Source organism: Eutrema salsugineum, unplaced genomic scaffold (genome assembly GCF_000478725.1).
Source record: "Eutrema salsugineum unplaced genomic scaffold, Eutsalg1_0 scaffold_5, whole genome shotgun sequence".
Classification (NCBI taxonomy): Eukaryota; Viridiplantae; Streptophyta; class Magnoliopsida; order Brassicales; family Brassicaceae; genus Eutrema; species Eutrema salsugineum.
The window spans coordinates 15331407-15349672 of NW_006256612.1; the positions used below are offsets into that span (position 1 = coordinate 15331407).

The 18266-nt window shown below is 39.8% G+C and overlaps 6 protein-coding genes across 7 annotated transcripts; 1 reads left to right on the top strand and 5 right to left on the bottom strand.

Moving 5' to 3' along the window:
* Positions 1-2876: 2876 nt before the first annotated feature.
* LOC18994669 (MYB-like transcription factor ETC1) lies at positions 2877-3696 on the top strand. The gene is made up of 3 exons (XM_006418355.2): positions 2877-2943; positions 3063-3150; positions 3428-3696. Exons 1-3 carry the CDS (start codon positions 2877-2879, stop codon positions 3522-3524), a joined length of 252 nt encoding a protein of 83 aa, XP_006418418.1. The 3' UTR covers positions 3525-3696.
* A 161-nt stretch (positions 3697-3857) lies between these two features.
* On the bottom strand, positions 3858-5461 carry LOC18994670 (UDP-glycosyltransferase 72B3). The gene has a single exon (XM_006418356.2). It carries the CDS (start codon positions 5389-5391, stop codon positions 3943-3945), a length of 1449 nt encoding a protein of 482 aa, XP_006418419.1. The 5' UTR covers positions 5392-5461; the 3' UTR covers positions 3858-3942.
* A 317-nt stretch (positions 5462-5778) lies between these two features.
* LOC18994671 (protein trichome birefringence-like 25) lies at positions 5779-7784 on the bottom strand. Of its 2 annotated transcripts, XM_024153019.1 has the most exons (4): positions 7658-7725; positions 7421-7549; positions 6947-7230; positions 5779-6866 (listed from the first exon to the last, which is right to left on the bottom strand). In XM_024153019.1, exons 1-4 carry the CDS (start codon positions 7698-7700, stop codon positions 6057-6059), a joined length of 1266 nt encoding a protein of 421 aa, XP_024008787.1. In that variant the 5' UTR covers positions 7701-7725; the 3' UTR covers positions 5779-6056. The 2 variants fall into 2 exon arrangements, with proteins under 2 accessions (XP_024008787.1, XP_006418420.1); XM_006418357.2 differs by having other exon boundaries at positions 7421-7784.
* A 1497-nt stretch (positions 7785-9281) lies between these two features.
* On the bottom strand, positions 9282-12351 carry LOC18994672. The gene is made up of 5 exons (XM_006418358.2): positions 11961-12351; positions 10030-11722; positions 9877-9937; positions 9540-9763; positions 9282-9441 (listed from the first exon to the last, which is right to left on the bottom strand). Exons 2-5 carry the CDS (start codon positions 11679-11681, stop codon positions 9384-9386), a joined length of 1995 nt encoding a protein of 664 aa, XP_006418421.1. The 5' UTR covers positions 11682-11722; positions 11961-12351; the 3' UTR covers positions 9282-9383.
* Positions 12352-14130: 1779 nt separating this feature from the next.
* On the bottom strand, positions 14131-15760 carry LOC18994673 (light-sensor Protein kinase). The gene is made up of 2 exons (XM_024152340.1): positions 14322-15760; positions 14131-14193 (listed from the first exon to the last, which is right to left on the bottom strand). Exons 1-2 carry the CDS (start codon positions 15678-15680, stop codon positions 14131-14133), a joined length of 1422 nt encoding a protein of 473 aa, XP_024008108.1. The 5' UTR covers positions 15681-15760.
* Positions 15761-16642: 882 nt separating this feature from the next.
* LOC18994674 (NDR1/HIN1-like protein 6) lies at positions 16643-17758 on the bottom strand. The gene is made up of 2 exons (XM_006418360.2): positions 16964-17758; positions 16643-16837 (listed from the first exon to the last, which is right to left on the bottom strand). Exons 1-2 carry the CDS (start codon positions 17755-17757, stop codon positions 16819-16821), a joined length of 813 nt encoding a protein of 270 aa, XP_006418423.2. The 5' UTR covers position 17758; the 3' UTR covers positions 16643-16818.
* Positions 17759-18266: the final 508 nt, after the last annotated feature.

Below are 18266 nucleotides of genomic sequence, written 5' to 3' on the forward strand. Positions count from 1 at the left end.
GAATCCTGTGATAGATTAACTTCACAAGCGATTAGCCCAGCTAAGTCCTGAGCATCATCCTTAGCTAGACCTAATTCACCTGAACTCTGTGGCTGTAGCTTCCCTTTATTCTTCTCCAGCCATTTATAGCATTGCTTCTTGAAGTGACCTTCTTTACCACAAATCCAACAGATCTTCTTGCCATCCCTTGACTTAGATCTAGACTTGCTATACTTCCCTGCTTTATTCTGATGATCACCCCTAGTTTCGGATCTTCCTCTAGCAAAGTGTCCCTCAGAACTTGACTTAGAGCTAGAGTTATCTTTAATATCCTTCTCTTTAGATCTAGCTGCGCTCACTACGTCTTCTACCTCAATTGCTTCTCTACTGTACTTAAGCGTTTCCTTTAACTGATCGTATTTACTAGGCAAAGCATTGAGAAGTAAGACTGCTTGTACCTCTCCCGATACGTCTATGCTTAAGTGACTCAGATCTCCGATGATTTTGAGAAAATCATCTATGTTCTCATCGATTGACCGATGATCTTGCATCTTGAAGCCGTAGAGCCTGAGTAGAGGGTGGACTCGATTTGGAAGCGACTTAGGCTGATAGAGTTTCTCAAGAAGTTCCCAGGTTTCTGCCGCAGTCTTGCAGTTCTCGATCTTCCTTAAAACTCGATCTCCTACACACATCCAGATCATGTGCATCGCCTTTTCGCTCCGATCCTGTCGAGCCTCCTCGTCCGCGAGAATCTTTTTCTTCTTCTCCGGATCTGAATCTTCCACTATCGCAGTCGATGTTGACTCGTCGGTAGGGGATTTCTGTTCAATTACATCTTTGTAGCCTGATACGCTCAGATGAGCGTACATCCTTCGCTTCCATAGCGAGAAGTCTCCGGTTCCGTCGAATATCGGAATCTCCAATCTTCCTCCCGTCATCTTCGAACCGAACGAGTAGCTTGTTGCCTTCATGAAGCAAATCCGCACCAGACCTGACGCTCTGATACTAATTTGTTAAACTTGAAACTAGATTCATTCTCCTCTCCACTCGTTTGATTGAAAGAATGAAAGAACTTAGATCTAATCTCGAGATCTCAAACTAGAAAGAGACGACACCGGAGTTTTACGAGTTCGGGGCAAACGCCACCTACGTCTCGCCGGAATACTTTCCGAAATCCACTAGAACAGCTCAATACGAGCTCTTGATCAATCCAATACAAGATCACCTCTCTATCTCTCTCAACGTCTGCAACAAACCTTATCTTGGTGAGCTGAACAGACTTAACAACTTATTCACCGAGAGAGATAATACCGACTCTAAAATCGTCTTACTACGTTTACCATATACACACGTGTCATCTACTAACATGTGTACACTTGGTTAACCTAAACCGGCACTAAACCATCTGAGATTAAGAACACAACCTTCAGGTATTTTAGTCTACAATCTTTATACAAAATTGTATATACTTAATTTTAAACTATCGCTTCCCATTTCCTCAATTACTGAATCATGTATGAGTATACACCCATTTAACTCAAACATCTATTATGAATTTATGATCTCTGTGCATTCGTAAAAAATTCAGTGCAGACCAAAAAAATGTAAATTCATCTAGACCGAAAAAACTAACCTTTATTTTATACTTCTATATACAAAAACAGTATTATAGTAGTGGTCATGAATCATGCCATGGTCCCAACAAATTTATATAAATTTAAAAATACACGTGTCATGTTCAGTTGCAACTGCATAGTTTGTTCAGTACTTTGCTCAACCTTTTTTGAAAGTAAATAAATAATGAACCGAACCAAATTAAAAGGAGCATGGAATAAAATTGCGATGTGAATATTGGGAATACAGAGAATATCCAAAACGCCATAATTAGTTATATATTCAACCCTAACAAACTTTCAACTCTCCTTTTGATAGTTCTAACAATATTTTTTTTCATTAAATTGGGAATTTAATTCAAATGAAAACAAAAAATGTAAAGACTGGAATTCATACTAAGTGATTCCCCTAATTGCATAGCAGCAAAAGTGATGGGATTATTATTGGCAGAGCCTTTTTTTTTAGTTAACTATCAAAGTTGTTGAGTCTTCAATTTATTTTGTTGTCATGTTTACAACGAACCATTGTTAATCTACATGACGTTTATTGATAACAATTTGTTAACGTATCCCTGTGCTTAAATTTAACATAAAAAAAAAATCAAAAGTCTTTTTAACTGGTTGAAATAAATACATTTACTGCAAAATCATAGATCGAACAAAATGTTTTTTGTTCGTGGTGAAATCGCTACCGCAAACCTTTTCATTTAAAGATTGGAAAGAAAGAAGACTGTATACATGTGTGTGTAACAAACCTACATAGGAACTTAATTATCATTTGTTGTCGTGCAAATATAATTATTGCGGGTAAAACAACAAATCAAGGCAAGTAGCGTCATTTTTTAAAAGCAACTACACAAAAAATGACGTAGTAAATGATGTAATGAAACATTTCTAATGTGATTCGTTCAGGACGAAATCCCTCAAGCATTACATACATATACTGGCATAATACTGAAAATTAACTAAACAGAATAACATTTAAGATTCTTTGTTTTCTTATATACTAATAATAATTTAGTTAAACCTGATTTAAGGAAATTTAAATATACAATACATGAATCCTTAATGTGGAAACCGACCAAACCGGTCGTTATAACCTGACACTATAAATAGAGAAGAGGGTTCGTGTCTTCCCTTCAAAAAATCCTCCTCCCCTCTCAAATCTTCCCTTCAAAAATTCCTCCTCCCCTCTCAAATCTTCCGTTCCCGTACCAAACCGATTGGTTTATAAACTCGTACGGTACGATCGTAAAATCTTGGTATAGTACGGTGCCGTTTTAAATGGATAAGCAGCGTAAGTCGAAGCATCCCAAGACCAGTGCCACCATTGTTGCATCTACTTCTGAAGGTATATTATATTTCCCAGGCGTCTCCATAATTAAAACAAGGAGCCGCGTTTCTATTTTACTTTCACTATTACTTTTAGTTTTGATCATTGTGGAATTTTGGATGATGACATGGAAACAGAAGTGAGCAGTCTTGAGTGGGAAGAAGTAGCAATGACCCAAGAAGAAGAGGATTTGATTTGCAGAATGTATAAGCTTATCGGTGAAAGGTTTTTCATTCTTTCTTTTCCTCTCGATTTATTTGTATTTATTGGGTAAATATGACAGTGTGGTCTAATAGCATCTTTAAGTCCATCAAGAATCGGTACTATTTCACTCGGGCTGAGTCTCGTAGCTACTCTATAATAAAGATAACTGGGTTAGTTAATGGGCAAACTCGTAGTGGCCAAAAATGGAAGACTAAAATAATTGTATTCGTTGGTAAAAAGCTTTTAATATGTGATTTTTAATAAGGGAAATTAAAGATTTTTTTTGTTGGTTGAGAAGGTGGGAATTAATAGCTGGGAGGATTCCAGGAAGAACAGCATACGAGATTGAGAGGTTTTGGGTGATGAAGAATCATGGAAGATCTCAATTACGTTGATTGGCAAACTTTCTGTCTTTTTTTAATATAATAATGAAAACAAATTATACCTCTATTTGTGGTTAATTCTGCAGTTTTGTTCGTGTGTGTCTATAGTTGATGTATCTCGGGATTTCATATTTTGTGTTTCTGAGTTGTATGTTATTAAAATAAACACTTAAAAAAATTATGTCAAAAGACAGTAAAATTTCGATAATTTTAGAGGTAAATTAAATAGTTCAGTATTCGTTCAGGAGGAAAATGAAAAATATATTTAACTGTATTTTAGGTCTCAAAAACAATTTTCTACCATCGTTAATTTGTAGATCACTTAAGCCTAAGGCACTAAATTTGTATCATTAATTTAGATGATATTGATGAAGCACAATTAGAACTTTGGAACAACTGAAAGAAAAATACAAATAATAGAAAGATACTATTACTTAGAATAGGTAATGTCTTGTTCCATCTCTCGTTGGTGGGCTTTCCACTTTAAGGAAACTTGAGTGAATGCCTTGGTAGAGAGCCCATCTTCTCTCAAGACTCTAACAACTCCTTCTTTCAGCTCTTTGATTTGATCCCTTATCGTCTTCCCTTCTTCTCCTTCCATCAACTTCTTAACCAATCTCACCACTTCTTCCTTTCGTACAATCCTATCTTCAATGTTCCGCGCTCTTAGAGCCGCCCCAACATCCTCCACAAGTAGCAATGCGTTCATCTTTTGCTCTGCGTATAATGGCCACGCTATGAGCGGTACACCGTTCACGATGCTTTCAAGAACCGAGTTCCATCCACAATGTGTTAGAAACCCACCTGTGGATGGATGGGCCAGGATTTGAACCTGTGGGGCCCAAGACGGAACCACTAAACCTTGCTTCTTGGTTCGGTCCAAGAACCCGGGTGGCAAGAAGGTCAATGAATCGGTTTGGCTGTGTGAGTTGAAAAACGAAGAATTAGCTATCCCACTCGGACTTCGTATGACCCAAATAAACCGTTTGCAGCTCTCTTCTAGACCGAAAGCGAGCTCGTTGAGCTGTTCACACGTGAGTGTTCCCCCGCTTCCGAACGATACGTATAGAACCGAGCCGAGTGGTTGGTTGTCCAGCCAGTTTAAACATTCGGACGCATCGTTACGGTTACCATAAGATGAACATGTGTTAACCAGCGGTCCAATTGGGTAAACCGGTGGTTTATCAAGAGCCGGTTCTTGTAAAGCCTTTATAGCGTTTGGCTCTAAATCGACGAAGGAGTTCACTAGAATCCCTTTAGCTTCTTTGAACCTCTTGGCGTTGTGGAGAAGCCATTTGTATGAGTCATCGTTTCGGTCTTGACACGGATCGACGAAATCTTTACCAGTTATCGGGACACAACCGGGAATCCTAACCGGTTCGGTTAAGTCCCTGAACTCGCACGAGACCGTTTTGTCTAGTTTCGGCAAGTGAAGCAAAAACGACAAGACGTTTGCATTTGATGGGTAGAAGATGTATGGTGACACGTGGAACTCAACCGCCACATCGAACGCATCCGTGCCGAATAGATCGACGACGAGAACCGCCGGGAGACGTTTCTCCGCCGACAACGAGCCGAAAAGCTCACGGAGCGCCGGGATCGAGCGAGTCACGGTGAGGGAGATCCGAGTTTCGATTCCTGCTGTCGAAAGAAGGTCGGAAAGATCTATGAGAGGGAGGAATACGGAGGCAATGGAGGAAGGGAGAGAGTTGAGAACGGATCTTTGGGCACTAGACGGCGAAGATTCGCCGGGGAAGATGAATGTGACGGTGAAACGGTGGTGGTCGACGAGTCGCTTTGCGAACTCGACGAGTGGGATTAGGTGACCAACACCGGGACTCGGTATGATAGCTATATGTGGAGTGTTTGCCTCCGCCATTAATGCAAAGATTCAAGAATTTCAAATCTAGAATTTTGCTTTCTTCTTTACTTTCTTCGTTATTGGTGCATGTTTTATCTATGGCAGCTACCTAGTGGCTTTATATACAGTAGCAACTAGCAAGATCGTGGTTATGATTCTTTGGGACTTTTTATCCAATAATTGAATGACTGACTATAGCAGCCTTATATTTTTGTTATTTTCTGACAGGTCTCTATATATATTTATGGTATACTGGAAAAAAAACAAAAAAAAACAAAAATAGAAGGCTGCTATAGTCAATCATTCAATTATTGGAGAAGGAGATTGGGAAATGGTTTTGGGAGAGGAAATGGCATGACCACACATGTGGAATTGCGATGTAACAACTGATCTAAACTTGACAGCTTACACGGCCAATGGTCAATGGATTACGGATTACCAACGTGAATCGGATCTCATCGATGGATCCTATAGTACACAGAAAGATCCAAAAACGGCAACAAATAGCGGCGGCTGAGGAAGTAAAACGACATGGCGTTTCTTTCCCCCACCCTTAAAAATTGAAAAGCGAGGTGCATGTATTTTGGATTCTGGACCCATATGGTAGGCCCAATAATGAATAAAGTAAACACACTAATAATTTACACGTGAAGAGGAGGCTATTCTCGTCTTTTCACACTCGGTCATCTGTACACTTCCCGGTTAAGCATTACCTCCACCATTAGATCATTCCATGAATCAATCGGACCGGGTAAACACCAGTGAAGACAATCGTTCTGAACCTGAATCTGATTCTGATTCTGATTATGTTCGTCCTTGTTCTTCAATCCAGCGAACGGATTTGGATACCGGTACGGTCCGGGATGCCCATCTGGTCGGAGAAGCGACATCGAAGTCGTGTCAAGTAATCCAATGTCGGAATTGGAGCCTTTTTGGATCTTGCGGAACTCCTCAAGCTCGATGGAGCGCATCGATTCATCCTCGCTCTTCATCTCTCCTTGGCTTTCGTTGAACGGCATCGTTCTGTTACAGAAACCACCACTGTTCCACTCTCCGTTCTCGAAATGATCAGGTGTTGTTGTTCTGAACAGAACCTGAGCTTTACGGTTTGGTTGAGCGACGAAGTTCAAAACCAAGCGGAGGGCTTTGCGGTACGAGTATTGATAACCGAGCTCGGTGAGATTGTTCTTCCCTTGGCAGTAATGGCATCCGGTGATGGTGTTGTTCTCATGGAAGATTGATGTTTTGAGGAACCATTTGCCACCGGAGATGACAACGTAGTCGAAATTGATGTATTGGTCCGTCCATTGGTGGTCGAGCTCGTCGAGATGGAGCTGAATGTCTGAGAAGGAAACACCTTCCGTGTTCTCAAAGGTTTCAGCTTTCAAAAGGAAAGGAGACCAAATGACTGAGAGTGTGAAGTTGTGAGAAGGGAATCTCCATATCTTTGATCTGTATTCCTTGTCGTGGTACATTTCCTCTACCTCTTCTACCTGCAGAAACCAACCAAAAATCAAATTCCAAGCTCCATATTTTCGACAGAATGAATCTCAAAATTTGAGAAAAAATTGACCTGAGAGAGAATGCAGATGAGAGATTGGACGTGGTTACGAGAGATGGAATCACCGACGAAAGCCAGCCACTTGTTACTCATTCTATCAAGAAAGAGCTCGGGATCAAACCTCGGGAGATCGCAGTCGCGAGGCTTCCATCTCCATAGAAGGTAGTTCGCATCTGGCCGTCCGTTCTTCAAGCAGTTCTGGTGTTCTTGGATATGACGGCAAGAGACATTGGTGTACACTGGGCCTGTTGGGTCTGCTACCCAATTCCCGGTAAAGATATCACACTTGGTGGAAGCTACAATTGTTCACACACAGAGATTCAATCATATAATTTCGTAGAGATTGCTCAGGTTTTAGGGGAATTACAGATGTTGATATTGATTGCATGAAAAAAAAGGAAGAAAACCCAAATTTCTGGATCTTACTCTATTATGAGTTTTGCACTAACTTTCCCTGATGATTGATAAAAAGATCTCTTCTCTTACCATTATGTGAAGCATTGGTGAGGTTCCCTGGGGAATCAGCGGAGGCTGGAGCTTGAGCGACGGCAGTGAGACCGGAAGGATCTGCCGGTGGAGATCCCGGCGAGGTTCTTACATCGGGAACCGGAGAGACTGTGGAATCGGTGATGATGAAACGGTAAGCGAGACCGATCAGAAGGAAGAAAGCGACGAATCTAAGGAATATTTGATTGCGTTGGTGAGAAGAACCGAATGGGTTACCTTCGATCTTCATGCTCTTAGACATGGATCTCAATGTATCCATGATTGGGGTGTTTAGATGAGTGAGATTTGGAGGGTATTGATTGAATTTATTTTGTTTCTATTTGCTTTCTTGAAGGTTTTTGGTTGTCGTTGAAAGCGAGGATCTTCCTGGTAAATGACAGAGTGGATTTTCTTTTTTTTTTTCCTTTTCAAAGTCATTTGTATCATTTTTAAAATTTTTAATAAATAACTTGACAATACTACTGTGAACCAAATTACATAGAGAGAGAATCAGGAACAATTTTGATTAGGCATCCTTCATTGTTTTTAAAGATTCAAATTTACAATTGTGGAACAATTTTTCATTTATAATGATTAGGCATCCTTTCATTGTTTTTAAAGATACAAATACAAATATACAATTGTAAAGCAAATATACTTTGTCTCTTTATGCATGATTAAGCCACTGACATACGGAGACATGATACCATTAATGATCTCCAGCAGTAATTAAAAAATACATAGAAAATGGCATAACGCATTAGTAAGTCTGAAACAAAATGTATCGAGAATATCTATTTTTATGATATATTTTGTAATTCAGTTTGTATCTTTATTTTCGTTTATTTTTTAATTGTTAACACACACACAAACACACACACTTGTCGGAAAGTACAAAAAACGTGAAAGGAGACGAGATGAGAATAAATGTCATTTGCGAATGGTCCGACCGTAACTTATTTTTTTATCGGCCCTTATTACTTAGCCGGAGCAAGTGATAGAGATTAGAGACCGATAGGAGATAGACCACCCAAAAAAAATACTAAAGATACAGACATCACGCCTTAGATCTGAATATCTGATGATGGTTGTAAGTTGTAAACTCCAACTTAAAAATTCGTTTTAATTACTATACAGTTTATGCTTACAAATCTAATGGCTAAACATCTAGTCAGCCGACAAAATGTTTTAGGTCTTCCAATAACCGTGCTGAATTAAAAAAAAATAACGTTATAGTCTTATAGATGGTACATATTTATGGCAGTTTTTACCAATTTTTTTTCCATTTTAATTTGTTGTTTGTACTAACTATTCTAAGTAAAAAAAATAAAAAACTATTCTAAGTAATTCTTTTACCAAAAAAAGAAACTATACTAAGTAATTGTTCTGCTTGTTTTCTTAAATAAAAAGATATCGAAATTATGCATGGAGTGGGGTACATTATGAGGCCCATACGGAATAAATCATCAGTTTGCTTGACGTAGATGTTTGGACCCATGGGGTTAAATATTTACCTCGTGGACCAGTTTCATAAATTTGAAAACGATTTTACTGACAGGCTGTACAGACAGATTTATAAATATTAATGGTTTTACTTTACTTCTTGATCCACAATTTAAAAAAATGATTATTCACAACAAACAAACATTATTTCATTCCCCAAAAGATTATCCACACAGTACAATGATCAATTTACATACACCAGATCACAAGAAAATCAGATGGTTAGGTTATCTTTAACCAGACCGAAAATCACAAACCGGTTTGGCTTGCTTCAAAAACAAGAAAAAAGAATAGAATGGAACACTAAATAACAAAAAACACCCAACCAAAAAAAAGGGAAAAGTTAAGTTGTTTTTTCCCGGTCAGAATATAACCAATGATGTGTTATATAAAGCACAATACTACAATGTAGTTATATAACAAAGATTGGAACCAGAGGCTTAATCAAGCTGAGGAAGCTTCATGAATGTAGGGATCTTGGAACTCTCATGCCAAATCCATGCTTAACCTTCTCAATCCTGCATCATATTTCAAAGAATGACAATTGAGTTACTAAATCTCAGAATCAACTAAAGATCTGATATTAAACTTCATTACAAAGACTTCTTGCGCTTACGTTGGAGCTAATTTGCCAAGACTCTTAAGTTCTTCGCCAGAGTCTCCATCAAGAACTCTCCCTGATATATCAACGATGTAAGAACGGTTCTTGCCTCGAGGAAGACCTCTACGTGAAAGTAGCTCAAGATCTCTCTCGTGAAGCTCTCTTCCGTTCACAAATACGCTTGTGTTTCCTGCACCGCAGTTATCTGGCATTGGACGACTAAACTCTTCGATAAATGGCTGCATCAACCAAAAATTTGTTTCTCATTTCTTCATCAAGATCCAATAGAAAGATAAAAGAAACAGAGAAACCGGAATTGAAAGTAAAATAGAAGAATTGTGAAAGCTCTTACTGGTATAATTCCGAGACACGGGTTTCCCATCACTCCCCAGAATCCAGCACGGTAGTCATACCTAATCAGAATCATAATACAAAGATCATTTCCTTACAAGCTGATCAGATTTTGTTTGGTCGCAAAAAAAATGAAACATTAACCAAAACATACCAGTACTTGCCAGCTTGAACTGGCCCAGCTTGTTTCTCGGCGCTGATAACCAAATCTTCCGGTATAAGATGCCCATTCACCCAAACCTCTAACTGCCCGTTGTTTTGATCGTTAGAGATGATTTTATTAGTGACATCTGAGAAACCGTACTCACTACTCTCCTTTTGGTTTCTTGGTCTGCTCTCTTCCTTGCTGGTTTTTGAGATCCTTGAATCTTCAGACACCTCAGTGTTATTATAGTAGTCATTATAAGAAACATCTGTCTCGGTAGCTACTGACTCTGGTTCCAGCGAGTCTTGTTTCGTGTCGGATTCTTGCTTATTGTACCCTAACTGCGCCATCCCGTAAGTGATGGCAGCTCGGTTGACATTAGAATACTCAAAGAGCTCAAGAAGATTGGAGTTTTCAGGAGGAGGAGGAGGAACTTTCGTGCCTTTGACTTTGCGGCGAACAGACTTGAAGACCTCTTTTTGTGGTTCACTAGAAACGCTTGATCTTTCTTCATCATCTGAGTGTTCACTAGGCGATACAGCCTGGACAATTTTGGCTTCCCGCTGATTTCTTGATTCATCATACTTAACTGGACAATCATATACCACTGCGCTTGTAGCGCTTCTATCTTCAACCTCTACGGAAGCCCGGTTAGTTTCCGCAAGACCAGAAGAGGAGAAAACAAGCTTCCTATCAAGAATTGTGAAACTGATAACCTCAGTACAGGCACCACATTGCAGCTTTTGTTGCATATCATGAGCAAGAAGCTTCTTCTTAGGCAAATAGAGAAGCTCAAAGCAATTGTGACAAGCTATAAAAGGCGCACCGCCTGCTAGAGGATGGCAACGACGGGAATCAGTATCCGACACAGCATTCTGAGCATACTTAGGAGCAAAAGCACCGCCACCCATTTCAGAATTGATTTCACTAGGCCACCTCGTGTGATGACCATCATGTGGACTACCAAAAGGTCCGATTTTCTCGCCATGGTGAGAAGCCGGGCTATATGGGACATCACCGTACCTACTTGGTGTACCTGGAAAGAATCTAGGATCTTGTAACTGAGGGTCAAGTATATCAGGACCAATGTCTACATACTGTCCTTGAGGATATGGAGGACGAGGCAGCATCTGGTTTGGGTGATGACCTTGAGGATACCAATTCTGATGCATTGGGAACCCATAATGGCCTCTATAAGCTGGAACATGAGCCGGGTTACTCGTGGAAGGATGCATTCCGTAAGGAAGTGGCTCAGGATATGGATTATTGTAATAAGAAGGTCCACGACCATGGAAACCCATTGGTGGTTGATCTGAGCCTTTTGGTTTGTCAACCACATTACCACTACCACCACGGAGAAGATGACCTTTTATGGAATCAAGCTTTCTCAGAAGCTCGGCTTGTTGTTGATCTGAGTACTGAATCGGGTTGTTCCTGGCCGTGTTCTTACAAGAAGAATCTGAATCCTCATGAAGGTTTATAGTCTCTTCCTCTTTTCTCGAGCTCTTCACGGATCTCTGAGACACAGATCGCGGATTTGAATCGTCTAGGCGATTCCGCATCGGAATCGGGGAATCATCGTCCTCCTCCTTAAACCCTCTTTCTTCTTCGCTTCTCGAGGAACCAGCATCTGCTCTGTAGACGTCACCGCTTGTCCTCATTTCTCCGACTAGCTCTTAAGGTTTTGATTGTTTAACTTCAACTGAAATGATAATCCTTGCTTCAGATATCTATCCAATCGAATCATTTGAAATCCAAAGATAATAGCATTGCAGAGCAAATAAAGATCTTTTTTTTTTCCTTTCCAAAAGAGAAGACCATTTCTACAGTTTCAGGAAGAATTTTTCTCACAGATTCCATGATTTCTTAGCAGCCAAAATGGGAAAGAAAACACACAAAAGAAAAAAATAAAATAAAAGAGGAGGAAAAATCAAACGCACCTCGAAGAAGAGCGTTATCCGGCGCCAGGCAGGATTTGTTGAAATGGAGAGGGAAAATTTTGCAATTTCTTCTCCGGTGTGAATCAACTAACATGGCTTTAATCTCTTTGACGCAGCCATTTGTTTAAGGAAAAGAAAAAAAAGAGGAGAATTTGAAAATTTCAGAGGATTTTAAATAATCAAAAGACTTTGAGCTGGAGGCTTAAAAGGAGAATATATTGCTCTACTTTTCTCGCGCTTTGCTTCGATTTCCCGGGAATCTACAGGGTCACAGGGAAAGAAAAGATCGACGATGGAGTTTGAAATATCTTGGAGGTGGAGCATTAACGATAAATTAAGAAATAAAAACCGACTTGAATTTTAGGGATTTGAATTTTCAAATTTATAATTTCTGGACATAAAAGGGAAATGATGAGAAAATGATAACCATCATACTATGGTCTTACCGGGTCAAGTTGACCAAGAGATAACGTGACGACCAACAAAATATTTGCACTCTTTTAAGCAAATTCTAGAGTTCATATAGCATAGATAATGTTTAAAAATTAAAAATTAAACTAAGGTTACGTGTGATTTTTTTTCGGTCTTAATTTTTAGTTTATTATGTTTGATCCTTTCGACTTGATTGCATTGAACATTTACAATTTAAAGACAAAATTATAAGTAGCAAATTCGTTATTTAAAAAAATATATATATAATGAAGTAGAGAGTTTGGGAATTGGGACCGAAACACATAGACAATACCATAGTAGTACACCATATATTCATGGGAGATGGGTGGTTTAGTTTATAATGATAAGAATTCATAGATGTAGTTAACGATAATATAAGTGTGTTGTTAATGTTAATGGTGCCATGTTTCAAGACGTGCTATAACTTGCGGTATTGTTATTTGTTACCATTGATTTCTAAATCTAAAAACTCAGAGCTTTGTTTATTGAGGTTAATTAAATCATTTAATTCTTAGAATAGTCTACCAAAATTCAAAATGACTTTTATAATCACCATCAACATCTTAAAAGTTTGGAATTGTGTTTTAGTTGTTGAAAATGTTTTATATAGGTTGACAAAGACAAATTTTAGAGCTGTAAAGTATTTTATACAAGCTAGTTAAAATAGTAATCCACTTGCTTACATGCATTGGTTAGACTTGACAAACCTGATGATATTAAAATCATAAATTTACTTGAACAAATTTTTAATAGTTTCCTTCTAAAGACATTGATGATATTAAAAATAAAAATTAACGAGATGAAACGAAACAAGATTCGAGATTCGGGACTTTCTGGTTAGCATCAAAATCATTGACGTAAAAGAGTTTTCTGTTCCGTTACTACAGTCGCCGTTGGTGGTGCTTTATCGATGGCGTCGGAGGATGTGGAGACGACGGAATCGGCGGCGGTTTCGACGATTCGTTAATTTGGCGGAGGAATCGAATCGAATTGGGCAAAGAGGCTGTCAAATCTCCGAGCCACGCCATCATCTGCAAGTCTCTAATCGCCAACGGAGTCGTTGCTGGTGGAGTGTAAGTCTTCACTCTTCACTCGTTTTGTAAATTTTTGTTATCTTCTGGTGGAAATCAGGGAAAAAAAAAACACGAAAGAATAGATTGATACAGTGATTCTTATAATTCCATTTGTCGTTGAGGGATGTTTTAGGCAGAGATCATATCCTTTTAGATCCATGGAGCATCTCTGATTTATTTCCACCCATTGCAAAATGAGGTGCTCAAAGGACGTTTTAGGTGTCGATTTTACAATATCACACTGAAGCTTGAATAAATTTCAATACGACATTCCTTCTTGTTTTGTAGCAAAGAGAAGTAAATTAAGCATAATTTATGCTCTTCTGCATTGCTAGAGGACGAAGATAGCAAAGCTTTTTTGTTTGGTTGTCTCTTTATTTCTGCTACTGAATCAATAAGTCTTAGCTTCAACGTATATGAGCCTATTAGCTGTAGGAACTCGGATAGAGAATTATCATTTTGGAGAACTTATACTCACTGAGAGTGTGTATGTGTGTGTCACAACAAATGTTAGTATTCTTTTTGACTCATACAGCATGTTGAATCTCTTTTTTTTTGTTCTGTAAGTCTAGGAAAGCTCAGAGTCAGAGACATGACCAGAGTTTGATCGCCGTATCTTTGGGCTCATCAATATCAGTTGACTCTCAGAGTGCGTTCTCATGCTTTGCCCACAAGGGCTCAGTGGGGGATGCCTTGATCGTCCTCCTCTGGGGGTTCCTGGACAGAGAACAAGTGCAAGAGACTTCCTTAGTACAAGTAAAAATGTTCAAAATACATAGTAGAGTAGAGCCTCCATATATATATATATATATATATATTGACTGATGATAATCACATTCACACCTGGTTTTTGAATTGGTTTCAGGCCAGAAGCTCTTTTCAAAAGCTTTGAAACAGGCTTCTTTGAGCATGAAAGCCTCCTTTCCTTCTCAGATGACACCTGCTCATCTGATCCAGCCCCACCCTCATCCTCGCTACACGAAGCCCATTCACTGCCCGATTCAGATGTGTCTCGGCGATTATTTTTCTTACAAGTCTTTGCCCGTTCCACCACTCTATATGTAAACATTTGAAACGGAACCTGTGACACTTGATGTAACTCTGTGGATTCCCATGAAAGCTTCTGCAACAGCTTAGTCTCGATCTCGCAGTAATCCACAGGAGGAGAAACTGGCGGGTCTTGTTGGCTTATACTGTGACATTCCGGGTTCAAAGCTAGAAACCGCTTGATGTATCGTAGAATTCTGCTTATCGACGAGAAAGTTGGACGCTGATTAGGGTCAGCATGCCAGCATCTTTTTGTCAGGTTTGTTATGAATTTAGGTGAATGGAACGGGAAAAGCGGTCTCTCCCCGGCCCTAATGTTTCTACTCATCTTATCTCCTTGCAGGTGGCTATCCTCAAATGGTACTTTACCTGTTAGAAGCTCAAAGCAGACCATCCCAAAACTATACACATCAGATTTTTCAGTATACTTGATGCTTCCTGCAGTTCCGCTCTGTTCTTGCTCGTCTAGCAATTCCGGGGAATACCATATGAATGGAAAACTCTCACTCTGACCCGTCGAAGAAGCATTTTTACTAGAGAAACCCTTGACAGAATTCAATCCGAACCCAGAAATCTTCCCCTGCAGATACCCATCTCCGGATTGGTTATTTCTTCTTGGTTGGACAAGAATGTTAGAAGGGTTCAACTCTCCGTGGTATATTTTCTTGGAGTGAAGATATTCCATACCCCGGGCTATCTGAAGCATCAGATCAACCGCGACCGGGAGGGAGAGAGTGTTCTTCTTCCTCGGACCACATACCTCTTTGATGTGCGTCCCGAGGGTTTTACTCATCAGTTCCATGACCAAGAAACACTCTTTCTTCTCCTCATCCGCGAATCCGCAGAGGTAATATACAATATTTGGGTGGGAAAGAGAGAGCAACGGAGTAACTTGAGGAAGCAAAGCATCGATATCCCCAAAGAAGTGCCTAAGCGCAAAGCTCTCGCCTAACCAGGTAATCTCCTTATACTGACTTCCATTCCCTAATCTCTTTTTCACTTGGTAATCTTTATTGCTAACCAGAATAGAAGACGGAAATAGCTTGGGACTCTCGGTTCCATCTCCTAGATTCTTCAAAAGAAAATCAGCCATCTTCCTGTCGTGTTTGCTTGTACCGGGACGTCTTTTCTCCTCAAGCTCCTTCATCAGAATCCACCTGTCTTCTCTCCAGGCGCTCTCATACCGACTGCAGAAATCCGCGGTCACCAAATACTCTCTCCCGAACTTCCAGGTAAACATCTGAGGGTCATTCCATTGCTTCATATACTTGTTACAATGCACCAGTCTCTTCTTGTTCATCTCTTCTTCATCCCACCCTGAGACCTCACTCGCCATCTCAACAGCTTCGATGATGGTCGGTACACAAGAGAGCAAGTTATGTATGTGAAGCTCTGTGCAATCTCGATTGTGTTGTAACACAATAGCCTTAGCCCAAAACCCGAGTTTAGGCTCTAAAGACATTCGAACGTAAGCCTCCCCTTCTCGTACCACCCATAGAAGCTCCCTCAAGGGTTGTTCTAGAATCTTCCATTTAGTGCTCTTCTCTGAGAAGCGTAGATTCGATCGCATAGATTCGGAAATCGAATCGTAGGCTGCGGTAAAGAGGTCGAGTAAAAGAGTGCATTGACGCTGGTTGATTTGAATGTCGTCCTTGAACACCATAAACGATTTTATGCTTCCTAATACCTCTCCTATCTCTCGAAACTGCTCCATTTTGCAACCCTTTCAGATTTTAACCCCAGGGGCCTTTGGAATTATAATTGTTAATTCTCATACAAATCCTCTCGAGAATTTCAGACACGAACCGTATTACAAGAATCCGTTTTCTAAGTTCTCTACTTGTTGGTTGAACAAATAAGGTGTACGGACACCTACGGCTACGGATTGGTTAACGAGGTATTTTTGGTATTTATAATTTGTTTGATTTACTTAAATCAGTTTTTAACAAACGCGCAGAACAGCTTTCTCTCATCGAGACAAATCACATTGAAGAACAATTCGGAACAAAAGAAAAAGAAAAAAATTGTATATGCCAAAAACATAACACAAACCACTAACAATGATCATATGCGTGTGTGTGTGTAGCATATATGTTTATAAATTTATCCCAAAAAAAAAATAAATAATAATGATTCTGGATAAGAAATATGGCTGAAGAAAATATTTGACAAGTTAAATAAATAAATAAAAAGTAGGTACAAATTAAGCCCTCGTATATAAGCTCTATGATTTTTGACATGTCTTTCGACCATTTGAGGCATTTCGCCATACATAACACCGTTTCTCACGAGCGCAATTTGATCCTGCAATTACCCAATCATATACGCAAAATTTTGTCATGATTCATAAGCTTTCGATATTAGTACGTAACTTTATGTTTTTGTGATATCAATATCAGTTAAATGTTTTGATTCGATATGAGTACGTACCATTTCAGCAATTTGATGGTGCATTTGGCCATTTGCGAATCGAACGTTTGTAATCTAACGCCTCCGCATCTGAAACTAACTCCCACAGTAACAATCCTGCGACTGCCCACAGCCAATCCAACCTTCGTCTTAGCTGTCACTTTCACCAACAGCTTCTTACTCTTCAGCTCTGCCCGTAGCCTCTTCGCCCTAGGATCATCCACCTGTCGTTTCCTCACCCTCGTCGGGATGATCACAGCCGTCCGATTCCCTGGCTTCTCAATAAAGCCTTTGACTTTCGTTGACCCTAAATTGGTCTCAAAGTCTTTCTCTCCGAGAATCACAGCCACGTCAGCATCTCCGTAATGAAACCAAAGCTTTCCGTTGGGGTTTCTGAAATCGAGCATCGCCGTCGCATCCGACGTCAGAAACGACCAACCGTCGTCGGAACCTCCGCTGGAAAAGTTGAATTTGCTGATTTTGAAAGAGGCCAGGCGGACCACGGGGAGTTTCGGGCTGTACCAGAGGAAGAAAAATGTGACGGCGACGATGAGGAGGAGGAGAATCACGGCGACGAAGATACAGAGGCAGCAGCAGAAAACGCGGCACCAGCTCCGCCGCCGTTTCTTCTCCGGGTAGAGTGACGCCGGATGGATAGGCCTCGGACGGCGATGTGGAAGAGTCGCCGTTTCAGACGGCAGAGCTGATGGATTCTCTTGATCACGGAACCCCGGAGGTTTCTGAAGTACCGGTTTTAACGGTTTCTCCGCCGCCAGTTCTTCATCGCCGGCGATGGTTGGCCGCTTTTGCTCCATGTTATGTTAATGCTAACTATAATAAACAAGATTCTTTCCCTAAGATATAAACTGATGATATAAAACTGATTCTACGTACCGACCAGCTCAAACAAGAAAGAATCAAATTCCTTAATGATTGATTAACATCCGGAACGGTGCTCACGTTGCTCTTTTAACTTGGGTGCCGTTTGGCTCTATGGAATGCAAACTGCTCACCGTTTTTACATCCCAGCTTGCTTTTCTTGTGCTGTACATTAGTGTCTTTGGATGACATATATATATATATATATATATTGACTGGGTCGTTAGTTTATAAGATAGTGACCACCATGTATATGAAAGTATACAGCTCGTATCTTTGACCTTCTCTTATTATTTGTCTGCACTTCTGGCTAACCATGCAACAACTGCGGAGTATGTTGCTATTTAAATTACGCCCACCTTAATACATAAAATATGGTTAAGTTAATTTATATTAATTTAGAGCTAAAATGTAATAAGATTACTTTAAATTTTTTTTTATTATT